The sequence below is a fragment of the Falco biarmicus genome, chromosome 4 (assembly GCF_023638135.1).
Source record: "Falco biarmicus isolate bFalBia1 chromosome 4, bFalBia1.pri, whole genome shotgun sequence".
Lineage (NCBI taxonomy): Eukaryota > Metazoa > Chordata > Aves > Falconiformes > Falconidae > Falco > Falco biarmicus.
The window spans coordinates 40,396,938-40,413,718 of NC_079291.1; the positions used below are offsets into that span (position 1 = coordinate 40,396,938).

A 16,781-nucleotide genomic window follows, 5' to 3' on the forward strand; every position below is an offset into this window, starting at 1 on the left:
GGTGAACTTTGATGCAGGTAAAGTGATGCTCGCAGGAGCGAACATGTATCTTGACATGACATAAAGTGATGGACTTAGAGTTGACCATTTCTGGAGTCAGTTCTTGGCACCATGATAGACAGGTCCATTAAAACATCAGGTCTGTGCTCCACAGGAATCAAAAAGTAGCCAAAATTTTAGGAATGCTTAGGAAATTAAGAAAGAACACAAATAAGCCATTGTATAAACCCAGTGGGTGCATTTGACTGCATTTTGTGTGATGAACGCAACCTGCAGTTCCCTCTGAGAGAATACACTAAAGTTACAGCGAACATCATGGGATAAGCTTCATCGTGTCTGGGTTGAGGTTTGTACACCTGCCTTATGTATGCACTAAGGGTTTTGTTTCTATCTATATTAGTGACCGAGGTTATGCTGCCTGATATAAAACAGACTTAATGTAAGTAGAATGAGGTCTTCACTTGAAAATACAGGGTTTCACTGTAAAAAACCCCGCACAAATCAATTCATTTTCTAACATAGAATTAATTATGCAGGATATAGCACATAAAAAAAGCAGGATCCCAAACTGATCATGACCTCCTCAAACAGAAAACATTACTTTTGTCTGTGTGAAAAACACCTAAACTCTCCAACTCTCCTATCCAAGTGTTACAGTACAGCAAGAAGCGAATGGTTGCTGCTCAAAGATTTTAAGTAAGAAATAAACAATTCAGTCTGTATAAAATATCCAATGTGTTTTTTGTTTCTCACAAAGGAAGTAATCCAGGATGTGTAGCCATGAGAACTGGGACTGCAGCTGGATTATGGGATGTTCTTGACTGTGAGACAAAGCAAAATTACATATGTAAGCAGTGGGCAGAGAATGCAACATCTCCACCTATTCCAACTACAGCTCCGGTCCCCACATGTCCTGAAGGTTGGGTATCAAACAACCATGGTAGTTCCTGTTTTAAAGTAAGTGCCTAAATAGTTGAAAGAAGTTTGAACTGCTCAGCTGGGAGGGATGAGGGGCGGAGAGGGGAAAGAAAGAAAAAGGAAGTGACATCTTCATTTTGCAATATGTGAGACTGGAAAATAGCAAAAAAACCCCAAACAAAACACCACAGACATCTCAGGGGATAATCTATAAAAGGGGAGAAACTAAGGAAGAAAGATGAGGTTGTGAGGTTGAAGGGACTGGCTGGACACAATGGGAGGAAGAAGGACACAGGAAAGAAAATTAATTTTGTGTCCTAGGGGTTGAATGAATTGGAGCAGAAAATGGAAGAAAAGGGATATAAATACCAAGTCCCTAGAAAGACATAAAGAAAAGAGAAAAAAGAAGAAACAAGATTAAAATTATTGAGAGAACAATGTGAAAATGCTGTATTAAACAGCAGAAGCAGCAAAGCTTGGATGTTAGTATGGCTCTTTATATCAGTTGTGATCACTAGGTTGTGCAAAGATCCCATATTTCTCTGAGGTGTGTGAGATTTCAGGGAACAAAGTAGAGAAGCAGTGAGGTGTATCCATAAGCAGCACAATGCCTAAGGCTGGACCTGGCAAAGATAATCACACTGTTCCTCAAACTAAAGCATAAGTCACATTAAAGATTTATTAAACCAATGTTTATGAAGGACATGAGAGAGCTTCTTTAGCAAAGCTAGAGATAACTCGTATTTGAAGTACAATCAGTTATGTCTGAGCAGGCATACAAAAGAACTTCGTACAAGAAAGGAGGGTAATGTGCAAACATTGATTTGGGATCATGCAGAATAGAAATGTGCTAGGTAAGTGTGAGATAATATTTCTTACCCCTTCATTAAATTAATGAGTCCTGGTTTTATTATGTTGTTGTTTTTTTTTTTTTCATTTCTTTCAAACTCAGCTGGAATGCTATTTACTGGGGTTCCTTTATCCCCAAATCATCATTTTTAGATTTGGTCAGACTTGTGCTTATTCTTTGAACTACCAAAATGTTAGACATCATGTTGCAAATGTAAAGTGAGAGTTGTAAACCACCACAAGGTCATTCTATTGCCTGTATCTTCAGTCTCCTCCTAGGCCACCTTGACTCTCCACCACAAACCCTCTTCTGCCTTCATCCTAAAGATGGCCTGGGCCCTCCCCTAGGTAAAACAAGTTCAAGAGAATTGTATTCCTTTCTAGCGATTCCTTCCTTTTGTTTGCCACTGCTACAATAACTAGCTAGACAACTCTAGTGCAAAAAATTTATGAACAGAGTAATTCATGCTATTTCTCTTACGGATTTTTACTTGGCTGTATGAAACACCATTTATGGGTAAGCAAGACTACAGTTCTTCATTTTATTATGAAATATATAGTATATTTTAAAGTAATTTCTCCATAGTGTTTTTGCAGATCAAATATTGAAAAGAAATCATGGCTTGAAGCTCGAGATTTTTGTAGACATATAGGAGGGGACCTTGTCACCATTAACAGTAAAGAGGAGATACCATTACTAAGACAAGCATTGTAGTGAGTATCTGCTATATGTTTATCTTACCAGATTTAAGAGATGTTTCATATGAACTGTTATGAAGTTTTTAGATAATGTAGTGGTTTGACCCTGGCTGAATGCCAGGTGCCTGCCAAAACCACTCTGTCACTCCCCTCCTCAACCGGACAGGGAAGAAAAAAATATAACAAAAAGCTTGCGGGTTGAGATAAGGACAAAGAGATTACTCAGGAATTACTGTCATGGGCAAAAGAGACTCGACTTGGGGAAAATCAGATTAATTTATGACCATCCAGATCAGAAAAAACACCTTCCCCCCACCCCTCCCTTCTTCCCACACTTAACTTAATTCCTAATTTCTCTACCTTTTCCCCCTGAGCGGTGCAGGTGGATGGGGGATGGGGGTTTGTCCTGGTTTCAGCTGGGATGGACTTAATTATCGTCTTAGGATTAGTGTGGTGCTCTGTTTTGGCTTTGTGAGGCTTTTCAGTTCCTCAGGCCTTGCCAGCAAAAAAGGCCGGAGGGGCACAAGGAATTGGGAAGGGGACACACCAGGTCAGCTGGCCCTAACTAGTCAAAGAGGTGTTCCATACCGTGGGATGCCATGCCTGGTATATACCTGGGGGGTTGGCGGGGCAGGCAGGTCATTGTTCTAGCTGGGCATCGGTCAGCGAATGGTGAGCAGTTGCATTGTGCACCATGTGTTCCTTGCTTCCTTTCCCTCTGGATTTCATTTTTTCCCTTCCCCTTTTCATTATAACTGTTATTGTCATAACTGTTGTTATTGTTCATTCTTTTTTATTCTATTTCAATTATTAAATTGTTCTTATCTCAACCCTCAAGTTTTACATTCCTTTCCAACTCTCCTCCCAACCCCTCTGGGTGAGGGGGGAGTGAGCCAGTGGCTCTGTGGCACTTGGTTACCAGCTGGGGTTAAACTGCCACAGGGTTATGGTCAGTTCATCACAGCTGTCTCTGCTGCTCCTTCCTCCTCACACTCTTCCCCCTGCTTCAATGTAGGGTCGCTCCCACGGGAGACAGTTCTCCATGAACTTCTCCAATATGAGTCCTTCCTACAGGGTGCAGTCCTTCAGGAACAGGCTGCTCCAGCGTAGGTCCCCTGTGGGGTCACAAGTCCTGCCAGCAAACCTGCTCTAGCATGGACTCCTCTCTCCACGAGTCCCCAGGTCCTGCCAGCAAACTTCAGAATGAGCTTCCCATGTGTCACAGCCTCCTTTGGGCATCCACCTGCTCCAGAGTGGGGTCCTCCATGGGCCGCAGGTCAATGTCTGCTCCACCATGGACCTCCCTGGGCTGAGGGGCACAGCCTGCCTCACCCTGGGCTTCACCAGGGGCTGCCGGGGAATCTCTGCTCCGGCACCTGGAGCTGCTCCTGCCTCCTTCTGCACTGACCTGGTGTCTGCAGTTGTTGCTCTCACATGTTCTCACTCCTCTCTCTCACTGGTGCAGATTTCCCGCCCCCCCCCTTCTTAATATACTATCACAGAGGTGCTACCACTGTCACTGATGGGCTCAGCCTTGGCCAGTGGCGGGGCCCCCCTTGGAGCTGGCTGGCATTGGCTCCATTGGACATGGGGGAAGCTTCTGGCATCTTCTCACAGAAGCCACCTCTGTACTCCCCCCAGCACCAAAACCTTGCCAGAAAAACCACTGCAGATGATTTCTGAAACATACAGATTCCTCAAAACCCCAAAAACACATGAAACTTTGACATTTTATCTACTAACGAATTGTATCTACTCATTAACAGTTTAATGAAAAAAGAGTGGTTTATATCCAACAAATAATAATAAAAAAACCTCACAACCCCCCGATATTGTGATTACTAGATATGATTTAGAAATGCATGAAATTGTGGGGTGTGGTATTTTAAGTAGTGTAGAAGACATGATCAATCTATTTACTTTTAACTCAGCTTGAAGTAGTCAATGCTGAGACCATTTTCTGAGTCTGTGAAGGCCTTCCCTAAGGAAACAGAACATAGAGGAAATACAGGATCACTACTGCTAATAAGTCTGATATACAAGCCGTTGTCACTGAAATACTAGATATTTCTATGACAAACATATGCACCTGTATGCCCTTCATCAAAGGTAATAGGATAATTATTACAACTTCACTGCACTATCCGATGTGCTCTGGAAAGTTTAATGATGTTTTATGGAAGTTTTCTGTGTTGATGTTTACACACTGCTCTGCCTTGTAATTTTTGTTAGTGCCGTTTCCTGTGCCTTTCAAAAAGTTTGGCTCGGTATATATTCCTTGAATCCAGATGAAGGACTTGCCTGGAGTGATGGCTCTCCAGTGAGTATTTTATTTTTTCATCAAATTTGTTTTCTTAAAATGCTTTGTTGTTTGTACAAGTACTTTTCAGGTTTTTACTGTTACCCTTGTCAAAGAAAACACTAATCCTGCAAATAGTGACATGGCTGTTAACCTGTACTACCATGACTAAAATCACGGTAACACATTTGAATACATGGAAACTATCTGTATCTCATCAGGATCTGTAGCTTTCCGCACAACACTCCAGCATATTTTCTTTTCCAAGAATATAATATGAACACATAATGTCAGAACATAAAAATTCGTCACACAGGATCTTATATCCTGTCTCTGGCAGTGGCCAGAAGCATCTTAAGAGCTAATCAAACAGCAAGCATATTTCCCAGTATACTTTAGCATCCCCAGTGATGGCTCAGGGTTTTTCAGAACTGGAGTTCAGATCTGTAATCTTAATTTATTTATTTCCATGAATTTATCCAGTTGTCTCTTGAGCCAATATAAATATCCACAGATGTGTAAAAAGTTCCTGCAGGATTCTACTGCTTATTGCCTTCCCTTTACTCCTGCCCTCTGTTCCCTATTTTTTAACCCAAGTAAAGACCTTGCCTCTTATTTGGTTGCACATTAGTTTCTGTAAAAGTTTTGGGAGGTGATCTTATCAAGAACTTTTTGAAAATCCCAAGGAGGTTATATCAAATGGTTCTCCCTTCCCATTTGGATGTTTCTTCAGAGGTAACTCCACTAGGTTTGTAGGACATGACAGCCCTCCCAAAAGCCACACTCCCACTCACTAACCACAGGGAAGGGAAGATGCGAATGCTGAATTGATGCGTGATGTGGTCTCTGCCACTGGACGGCTGTTGGACAATGTAATTTTGGACCAGGCCACAGTTGATGAATTGAAAACTAACTTGTCTGCACATGATTAGCATGCGTGGAATGGTGGTGAAGTTCATAGGTAGGTGAAGTTCACTAGAAACACTCCATTTGCCTGTTTTGATTCTGGCTGTGTTTGGGGCTGTCGTGCTTTAACCCCAGCTGGTAACTAAGTACCACGCAGCTGCTCGCTTGCTCCCACCCCACAGCAGAATGGGGAAGAGAATCAGGGAACAGGTAAAACTCAAGGGTTGAGATAAGAACAATTTATTAATTGAAAGAAAATAAATAATAATCATGAAAAGGAGAGAGGAGAGGAATAAAATCCAAAAAGAAGGGGGGAAAAAACCCAAGTGATGCACAATGCAATTGCTCAGCACTTGCTGAGTGATGCCCAGCCAGTCCCTGAGCAGCCATTGGCAGGCCCTGGCCAAGTTCCCCCAGTTCATATACTGATCATGATGTTCTATGGTATGGAATATCCCTTTGGACAGTGCAGGCCAGCTGTCCTGGCTGTGTCCCCTCCCAATTCTTGTGTCCCTCCAGCCCTCTCACTGACAGAGTCTGAGAAACTGAAAAGTCCCTGGCTTAGTATAAACATTACTTAGCAACAACTGAAAACATTACTGTTATCAACACTATTCTCCTACTAAATCCAAAGTACAGCACTGTACCACCTACTAGGAAGAAAAAATAACTCTATCCCAGCCAAAACCAGGACAAATGTGTGAAGCACAAAGAGGAAAAGCCCTCCATGGCCAGACAGCCTCATCTGATCACTGACATCATTTCCCAACTGTAAAATTCTTGTATCTTTCCTTACATTTTTTGCTTACATGTATTGCTTTCCTTACATTTGCACCTCTTTTTAGTCAGAGACAGAATCTTTCAGACAAAACCTATTTGTTTCTGTTTACCAATATAGAGTACAACTACTGAAATGGATAAGAAGAGTAACAGAGATGATTTCTTCTATAGGTTAGGTACACAAACTGGGATGATGATTCAAGAAATTCAGAAGGACGCAAGTTGTGTGGCGCAGTCAATGGTGTGACTTATTCTAAACGATGGTTTCTTTCGGTCTGTGAAGTGCAGCTTAACTGGATTTGTCAAATAAAAAAAGGTAGATTTATTCTTCTCTAAGCAAGAAGCTTAAACAACATTCTAAGTATTTGCTTTCTAATGTAAATTGCTGGAGAAAGACACAAAATTTTGAAGAACTACTTTTTCCAAATGGACATCAAGAACATTGGTTAACATAATATAGGCCAGGATTTTTCAATGATAGATGATAAGAATAAATAAATCTTTTTCTTCATGTAAATTAAGATGTATAAAGAAACTATGTGTTTGCAAAGGTTTCACAGATTGCAAACTTCTTGAAAATTAAGTCGTTTTTGTAACATAGGAAGTAAGGAATGGTGAATCATTACAATACTGGTTTTTACACTAATATAAGTAAAGCTAAAACCCAAATATGATATGTTTGTACACCAAAGATTTAGTGGTGCTCCAAGTTTTCCTTTAACATTATTCAGGATTTAACTGCTTTTAGAAAACCAAACGTTCAAAACAGTGGCATTTCTTTTTCTATCAGAACCGGAAATAACTCACAGAATATATAGTCATATTTCCTTTTGCTTACAAATATTTGGGTCTGAGACAATTTTTTTATAGAGCTAAAGTAAATCTAATGGAAATTTTCTCCCTCTCAATAAAAAGACCCCTCTAGAGGATTATGGAATGATGAATCAGTAAAGGTACTGCAAAACCAAGGCTTAAAGTGTTTTGAGTAAATCTACTGTGACTTAGAGACCAAAAGAGCAGTTTTCCCTTGTTGTGCTCTGTGCAGGAATGTGATCCAGCCAAAGCTATGACTTTCCTGATGTGAAGCACAGCTTATGATACAAAATTATAAGTAGATGACCACGCATATTACGTAATGTGTATATCTGCATAATGTGCACAGGCTTAACCACAATTTCAGCTTTCTAGTCAATGGCAAAGAAGTAAGGAATCCTGCTCTGTTCCTTACTCTGCTCCTTGCAGGCTGTCACAAGCTGCATCATAAATCAGGCTATGGAGATGCATCACACCTTCTATTCTCTTGTTTTGCAGGAGTACCATTAAAATCTGAACCTACTGACACGTATGGTAGGTTTTTGTGTACGTTTATTTTTCTTGTTTCTTGTTTTTTATCAAAATAATTATTCTAAAATGAGCTTTTGTGTTCTACAGATACAGAATTTAAGGCTACCTTATTTATCTTCCAGCATATAAAACCACTGTGGACGGATGGATCGCATATGAAGATAAGCTATACTACATAAGCAAAGAATATGCCTCCATGGAAAAAGCCCAAGAGTTTTGCAGGATGAATTCTGCAGACCTGGCTGTTGTTAATAGTAATAGTGAGAGAAGGTTTCTACAGAGAAGACTCAAAGAAAATGTAAGAATCATTATAGACAGCCTGAAGTAGAAATGCTTTTGGCCATCCGCTTACAAAACTTGAATTCCCTCAGAAGTAGAACCATCAGCGCTTTCACTAACGAAATCTGCCTGAGACAGGACCTATGACATTCCCCCCAAACATGTCCTTTGGTCCAGTGGGATTTGGTCTCTCCTGCTCTGTGCCAGCTGTGCTGAGGTGGTGAGGCAGGCTGGCGGGAAGAGCAATAGGGGAAGGTGCCAGCTATGCTGGCTGGGGAACTAGCTGGTGTGAGAGGGAGACTTGAGGCTAGCATTACACAGTGCTGCCATCCTGGAGGGAGAATGAAATATATGTACCTGTTTCTGACTCAAGATCTGATTCTCTCCTACCCCATCTTAAGGTCCCTCAGCACTGCAGGACCCGGCTGTCATGCTCCAGATAAAAACCTGGCTTCTGCACCGCAGTCTGAAAACACATCACTGTGCTTAACTGTTTTAGTCGACATGCTTTACTGCTGTCAACCGCAGCGACTGCTCTGTGAACCTAATCAATGGCATTTCCATTCCTGCTTGTTTTACTTCAAAGATATACTTTTTAACAAATTAAAACAGTATCTTTCTGGTTTAGGAGGGATTCTGGAGTCAGTCAAGAGCATACTTCATTGGTCTAAAAGTGAGTCTTGATAAAAAGTTTAGGTAAGTTAAGATGATCACTGCAGCTCTTAACATGTAGAAACAAATACAGTATTTCACGTAGCTAGAGGCACTAAATGGGCTTTTTTGAAGGATGGAAGATAGTTCCACATAACAAGTACAAAGCAGGACAGAATAGTACTAGAATATTCTAAAGTCCAATAGTTTTCCCTCAAAAGAAATAGGAAAAGAACATTTTTTCTTGAGTAAACACTTACCCAAAGAAAGGCTTGGCAGCTGTACTCTCCATACACACTTTCTCAAGTTTCTTTCAAAAGTCTGTCCCATAAATTGGAGTGATACTTTACTATGCTGGATTTTATACTTATAAACACATACACTCAAAATATGCTACATAACAAAGAGCTTGTTTTCTCATGTTTCTTATTTATGTATCATAGCTCCAGAGAAGTCCTCCAGAATTAGGAAGATGTGTGCAATAAGTACAAAAGCTGCTTCTGACAGAGATTTTTAAGGTAGCCTCTTCAAACTCCTGTTCCAGGAGAAAAGTCAGTAGAAGTTTACAGAGTTTACAGTACTGTAAAGTTAACAAGTATTGAGAAAAGACCAAAATGCAAATTAACTCAAAACTATAAAGTAAAAGACACTGAAGAGCATGATACTGACACTGCTTACTTGCCCATCTGCTAGTTAGGACACATCTGGGAGGTGAAAGACCATGCTTCTAATTTTGAACTGAAACAGGTTTAGAGGGGATTTGATTTTAATTTTTCTATTTTAACGCCACTATTGAGTGTCTGTAAATCACTAACCTTGGAAAGGCCAGAAGAGGAGTGGGGAGAGACAAGTTGGTAGTGACTGAGATAGTGCATGATTCTAACCTCCTGATTTAGGACACACACGAGGAAGGTAGGGCATTGCTTGGGTCCAGGGAGCATCTCATTTATTTAGATCAAGTGTATCATCATCAGGAAGAGATAGATAAGGGAGATGAACTTGTTTCCCATCTCAGGCTGAGTGACTTAAATTCTGTAATATTGATTAAAATGCAGTGCCATCCTCTTTTTCCTTGAATAGCAATGTTTAAAATATATAAGCATAACGAAAAAAACATCAATGTTGATACTTCAGAAAGGGTGGTTTTAAAGCTGACAGAATGTCCATTAGTTTCCAGACCCAAGACTTAATAGAAATTACCTATGGAGATATTTCTCTTCAGGTTAAAAGCCACAGAAAAGTATTTTTGTCCTTGTTTGCATCTATGACAATATCAGGAATGCTCAGACTGAGAAGCATAATATTAACTATGTGATATAAGGAAATCAGTTAAGATAAATAAAACTTTTAATAGTCTTCTCTGTATTACATGTTATGGCTAGTTGAAAATAGTTTCTGTTATTAAATGATGTCTGATCATTCCTGCCCATTAATGGAAAATACGCTTGGTGCTTTCTTTTCCTGTTTTGCAACCAGTAATATTTTACATAAATTTCTTCAAATCACAATAATCAGGTAAGGAGAGGAAAATCTGTAGCAGTCCTTTCAGTTTTAGCCCATTCCTATTAATGCTCATGGACCTTCCTAACTGTGAGTTTTTGATTAGGATTCTCATCTCACAACTGAAGTGTATTAATTAATAACTATTTGTATATCTTTTCTTTAAGCTGGGTAGATGGGACTCCAGTAACCTATGTGGCCTGGGCTCCTAACGAACCTAACTTTGCAAATAATGAGGAAAATTGTGTGGTAATGTTGTCAGAGCAAGGTAGGTAACAAAGCTATACTACTATATTTTACTTGTCTCTTCTTGGATTATAACTGATGCTGTCAAACTTCTGCTGCCACGTGATCTTTTATGGATGTTTTCTGCACTACCTTTCCAGTGACAAGCAAACAAGATGTAGGAACTGGTGTAATAACCAGTCGTGGAAAAGTCTATGTCTTTAGAATGGGGAGATTTTAGCAGATGTCTGTCTGGATTTGTGAGATTGATACTGCATCTTCTTACACAGCTTTTCACTGCTCTAAGTAAAAAGTTGAGTGGGGTCTGTCTTTGCTCCTTTGAACTTCAGGAAACATTTATGACAGCTACAGGAAATAGGGATGTTGAAGGTACAAGCCAATGAGCAGAGGAGAGAGACAAATACATCTAATGACCTAAGACTGTTTTACATGCTTATAAATACTCTTAAAGGTAAATATCTTGCAAATCCTAGGCGTAATTTTTCCTCTTGGTTGTATTGTCTTAACTTAGCTGAGGCTAATGGGAATTCAGTAGCATATGTTTAAGGAAATCTATCTCTCAATTTATGTTTCATAAAAAAATAATTCAGCAATCCCACCTGAAAGTCTGCTTTGATCTGAAGACATCAAGAACAAGAATCACTTTTTCTAAAAAAAGGCATCTGGTCTGACTGAAATGCATCTCTCCTTTTTCAGTTGTTCGTATAGAAAGGGAGAGCTATCCCGCTGGTCCCTGCCATACTTACTAGCTCTGCACAGATGGCTCAGCATTCCTGAGCTTGTCTCAGGTGATGCTAGAAGTTTATGTGTGGGCAACAGAATTGGACCACAAGGGAAGCATTAAGCTTGAGTTGATAACAAAATGTAGCTAAATTGAGCTAGACCTCTGAAGTGTCATTATGGTCAAACGGACATCTCACCTGCACAGCCAGTGCTGCCTGAAGAACAATTCAGTTTACTCTAGCCCAGTGCACTATTCAGTTGCCTACATTTGGTGACTGTAGCCACCGGCAGTGTTCTACAGTTTAGCCCACCTGACTGTTAGCTTCCCACAGAAACAGTGTGTACCTGTCCGCTCTCTGCAGGCACCTTGCATAGCTTCTCAAACAGAGCTAAGCACCTCAGTTCAGACAAGTGAATCCTACCAGGTCTCTATTGACTATAACAGTAGCTTATAAATCTAGCATATAACTTGATAACCAAAATGAGGTATTTTAATCTGCAAAATGAATCCCTAGATAACACTATATTAACTTGAGATGTTGGCCCCAGGAGATGGCCATAGTCCATAATGTATAGTTGAATATTATATTCTGCCCTTAGATGGATCTAGTATTTTCTTCATTCATTTCTGATCTATTTTCTTTTCAAATTTCCCCTGCTGCCTCCCATGTGATGATGCCATAGCTTGAAACATCACAAACAGGTACACACACTGTGGAGAGCCCTGGACGAGCAGCAGAAGGGTCAGGCAGTTCACATTAAGCACAAGGGGCTACAGCTGAGCTACTATTAGAGCTTCAACTGGCTCATTCAAAGCTGCCATGGTTACTTTGCCTGCAGATCAAGCTGCAGCCTGAAATATAAAGAACATTGTGTTCTACTAAAAAAAAAAAAAAAAAAAGTTCATTTTTTTTCTTACCCTCTTTCTCCTGTAATTCAGCTACTCAGGCTTTTTGATGGATAGGGGTGGGGAAGATGGAGAAAGCAGACTGAAGTTAACTGATGACCAGCACATTTCTTCTGAGTCACTGTCCCTTTCTTCCCAGTCCTTTATTCTTTTTCAATTGCTAGGTGGTAGCCCAGTAACTAACAGTGCTGAGCAGCTAAAGTCCATAAAAATCCACTTTTTGTAAAAAACAGTTGAGTGCATAAATGTAACGCATGCTTCTTTTATGGTCTGAACAATAGAGATTAGTAAAAATATCTTTCCAACTCAAAATAAGAAATGATAAATTATTGTAACAAAGTGTATAATATCTTGACTTACTTATTCAATCTAATTATTTTTAGGTTTGTGGAATGATGTAAACTGTGGTTCATCTAATAAATTTGTATGTGAAAAACATAACAGTACAACTAATTCAACATTTGCTTCTCCATTGACTCCTGGAGGATGCCCAGAGAGCTGGTTTTTCTTTAACAACAAGGTATGTCGACAAGTAACTTAAATTGTGTAAAGCAGTGGAAATGAAAAAAAAACAACAACCAACAAACAACTGCAAAAAAATATGGTTTTTAGGATTATTAAATAAATTTGAACAGTAATTATCCAGTCAGAACGTGCTGGCTGGATGGCTGGGCTTTTTTGAAGGTGACTATAGGCATTTAACTTAACAGAGAAATACAGTAAAAGCAGATGTATGCTGAATAAACTTAAGAGAACACAGTTTATGCAGGCTTAGAATACAACATTACTATTTAAGAAAACCCCTTCTCCTCCTCACCTGTTTCATATATTTCTGTTAGAAACTGAAATTTGTAATGGTCAGTCATAATGAAAAAAAAAAAAGCCCTTCAGGTGGAATGATTTAGAGAGAATGTGTTTAAGCAATCCCTTTGGCTTGTACAGGGTTCCCAAAGATCTGAATTCACAAAGATGCTGCCAAACTACCATTGTTTTGAGTACAGTTTTACATTCAGGCAAGGTCTGGAAGTCCTCATTGCTGTAATGGAAGAATATGTACCAATTTGAGTTGAAGCTCCATTTGCCAAAGGTTCTTTTATCTACTTTATATACACTTTGCTACTATTGCATCCTCAGAACATTAGGTGAATGTGTCAAAGGGTATTTCACACTGTTTGCCAGGATGAACAGTTGTAACCACAGTTATTGGAAACAGAACAAGGCATAGCAGAGATAATTCCCTGCAGCTGTGTCATCCAGAGATGCATTTTCTTGGTTTTATATGATCCCTCTGTTATTACAGGAAGCAGGCAGATAAAAATGTGAAAAGGGATTATGTATTTGACATCATTACAATCAGTTCCGTTGGTACTAGACTCCTGGATTACATCTTGTGCAATGAGTGGGGCTAAGTATCTGCTTTTGAGCTCTGTTGTTTCTTCTAGCCCTGATTTACGACACTGAAATGTACATTCTAGAGCTAATTGATATTAGTCACATACGACAGTGCCTGCCTTTGCTAGTTTGAATGAAGTGCTTGCTTTTTTATGCAGTGTTTCAAAATATTTGCTTCAAATATAACATTAAAGCTCACGTGGCATGCTGCACGAGATGCTTGTATTAGTCTGGGAGGAAACCTGGCTGCCATACCGAATGAACAAGTGCAAGGTACGTAGATGGGCTCTATTGAAAGAAAAAAGTATTAATTTCTCACCAAAAAAAAAGCTCTCCAAAATAGATTATGGGATTATCTGCTAAAAATTGCTTATCAGCCAGGTCAGTTTATGCATCATTTTAACCCCAAAGTGTGAAAAAAATAGCTAAAAGATTTCATATAAGAAATGCTGCATTTCTCATTCCTTCAGTTGCTCAGTTTTCATGAAACTTCCAGTATGATTTGAGTGCGGTTACACAGACCCCTCAAACCGGCAGGCATGATTTGCTGGAACACTACATGTGCATGCACAACGGGGAAAGGGACATTTTCCAATTTGCTCCAGGGCTTTCTTTCTGGCTATTTTTTCAACTTTAACGCTTGTGTAACATATGTTTCTACGGATGCTTATCTAAACATCTAGTTACAGACAGATGGGCTCTGCAGTGAGAAATGTTACTCTTTTAATATGGCCCCAGTTCTGGGCTTTTGCATGTTTTTCCTGTTTTGGGTAAGTCATTATGAGCTTTCCTTAATGAGAAATCTTTGCTTCCTTCCAGCATTCCTCTTCTATCATTTAAAGGATGCCATGGCTAATGTTTGGATTGGGATGAATGATATCAACAAAGAGTCCACATTTCATTGGACAGATGGAAGCACCGTTTCCTACACCAACTGGGCTAATGGTGCACCAGAACAGAAACAAAGCTACTTTGACTTTTATGACTATGCACTGTTGACAGACATCACTGTGGAGGTATAGGAAATTTAAGTAACCTGTATGTCTTAGGCAGCTGGATGACTTTCCTAAAAGGGAAGTTACAGCAGCAATAACAAGATGCTGCAAGTCCTTTTAAAGCAGAATGGAGCTTAGCAAATCACCTGATAACAATTTCAAATACACCAAAAATGTTTGGCAGAGGTTCTGAAGAAGAGGGACCTTGTGCTTTCCATTTGACCTATTGCAAATACCTGTTCTATAAAACAAGTCCAGAGAGGCATGTATTACACCAGTTCCCCCACAAACTGCATTACCACTAACATTACAGTTCCAACACCAAACACAGAAAAATCATGATAAACCAAAATTAAGGTTGTTGGTGCAACATTAATTTGTCTATGTATATATCCTGTTCCTGCCTAATGTGTTCCCATGCTGCTTTACTAGTTTCTGATGGTACAAAAGGATGTATTCAATAAAAGGGCTATCCCTTTGCTGAAATTCATTCTCTTTTCCAAAGGAGGTAAACATGTAGTTTCTGAAGAAATTATAGGCAGCTACTAATTGGAGATTTTTAACATCTACCATCAGTCAACTTGCTTACGACTAAAACTTGTTTAAATCACCGTAAGAGAGAAACTCAAGTGAAATGCTGCAAGACGGTCATGGCCAGTCTTGAAATCAGGGGAACTATCAAGGAAATCTGCAAGCAATTAAATGTAAGGAAGTAAAGGGAAAATTTGGTTGTTACTGAAGATATCTGATAGCGATAACTTGATAATGACTACAAACAACTGGTAAAGAGCACCTGCTTTCTGCAAGACAGTCTGCCTGAGTTAAGACATATCCAGACTAGTGCTTTTAATAATAGTCCTTATATTGTTTTACTCATTATTGGAAATGTTTTGAAGCAGTTCTACATAACTGTAAATCAGAACTGAGAAGACATATTATAGGTACCCTAGTCATTTTTGTAGTCAACAAAGGATTGATTCTTAATAAACCTGGTAGGATTATTCGTTACAGACCTTTCTTTCAGACCTTGACTGGCACCAGTGGAAGCCTGGTTCAAATTTAAGGGGTCACTAATAAATACTAGGTCAAGCTGTTTGGCAGAAACCTAGCAAATCTGAACTAATTACATAGGTGGTCAATGAGCTCCTCATCTCCCTTACCTCTCTCCTGTCTGCCATCAGGCTGTCATTAGGAGTATAGGAGCCTCAGTTGGCCACCTCCCGATTGCCATTTGTAGTGACTGTGTATTTTCCCCTGTCCTTCAGACAGATTGTGTCTTCGTCGTGAAGTCAGATGGGAAATGGAGAGATGATAGCTGTGATAACAAGAGAGGCTATATCTGCCAGATGAATTCACGTGAGTTTTGTTTAACCCAGACTCCTAAACAGAAAAATTATCTCAGTTAGATAAGCTGAATATATAAACTGATGTGACTTCTTTCAGCTTTGAGTCTCATTCTGAATCTCTCAGGTTTTCAGAGCTCCACCAGTCTTAAGGCTGTACTATTTTTAAAGTACAATTTGTTCCGCAGAAATTGCTGGAGAGGAACCACTATCTTAACCGTGGGGGTGTACATAAATCATGAATAATACTAGAGAATAACATATGGAAATGGATTTATTCTCAGTGAAATATGAGGCTTTTAGGCATCCTTTTGAAATGCAATATAAAACCATGCTTTTGCAGTGGTGTTCCTGTACTCCTGGCTGTCTCTGACCAGAGTATTTAATCCTTTTCTAACACTTGTACTGAATGCCATATGATGTCTATTAAAATGTACAGCCTCTTGGCTGTGTCTTTATTGTAGAAGAATATAGATTTATTTTTTTTTTACACCAGAATGAGTAATGAATGTTGACTTTCCTGCTGTAGAACTGTAATTATGCAAATCCCTGCTGCCCAGCCATATAAAAGGAATAGAGAAGGCAAAGCACAGATAACAAAACAGTTTTGCCTCACCTTTATTACAGCATTAGTAAAAACTATCCCCCCTCCCCACTTCAGTCAGCTCCTGCAGCCTGTTCACTCTCAACGTGGCTAACTTGCTTGTAAGAACCCCCTCTCCCTGAACAACATATAGTTTTAGGGAGGTATTTTTAGTTTGTTTAATTCCAGTTACAGCTCTTCTGAATACATTTACAATCTCAAGGGTGGAAATATATACTGCCTGACTCAAATATGCAGGCAATGGTCAGGCAGCCCTTACAGACAGGCTGATGACCTTGAGTCAACAGACAGGGGTGATGGATTAACATCGAGCACCCGTCTGAAGTTATGACAACAGGGTACAACA

The 16,781-nt window shown here is 39.6% G+C and overlaps 1 protein-coding gene across 1 annotated transcript in view; it reads left to right on the forward strand.

Annotated features, from left to right (window-relative positions):
• LOC130147531 (macrophage mannose receptor 1-like) overlaps positions 1 to 16,781 on the forward strand; it is a 37,592-nt gene that overhangs the window by 12,990 nt on the left and 7,821 nt on the right. Inside the window, exons 12-23 of the mRNA XM_056334806.1 lie at positions 758 to 957; positions 2,354 to 2,481; positions 4,699 to 4,786; positions 6,623 to 6,767; positions 7,763 to 7,798; positions 7,918 to 8,093; positions 8,703 to 8,770; positions 10,393 to 10,493; positions 12,485 to 12,621; positions 13,652 to 13,766; positions 14,313 to 14,509; positions 15,754 to 15,844. Coding sequence (XP_056190781.1) covers positions 758 to 957; positions 2,354 to 2,481; positions 4,699 to 4,786; positions 6,623 to 6,767; positions 7,763 to 7,798; positions 7,918 to 8,093; positions 8,703 to 8,770; positions 10,393 to 10,493; positions 12,485 to 12,621; positions 13,652 to 13,766; positions 14,313 to 14,509; positions 15,754 to 15,844 — 1,482 coding nt within the window. The remainder of the gene's footprint in view (positions 1 to 757; positions 958 to 2,353; positions 2,482 to 4,698; positions 4,787 to 6,622; positions 6,768 to 7,762; positions 7,799 to 7,917; positions 8,094 to 8,702; positions 8,771 to 10,392; positions 10,494 to 12,484; positions 12,622 to 13,651; positions 13,767 to 14,312; positions 14,510 to 15,753; positions 15,845 to 16,781) is intronic.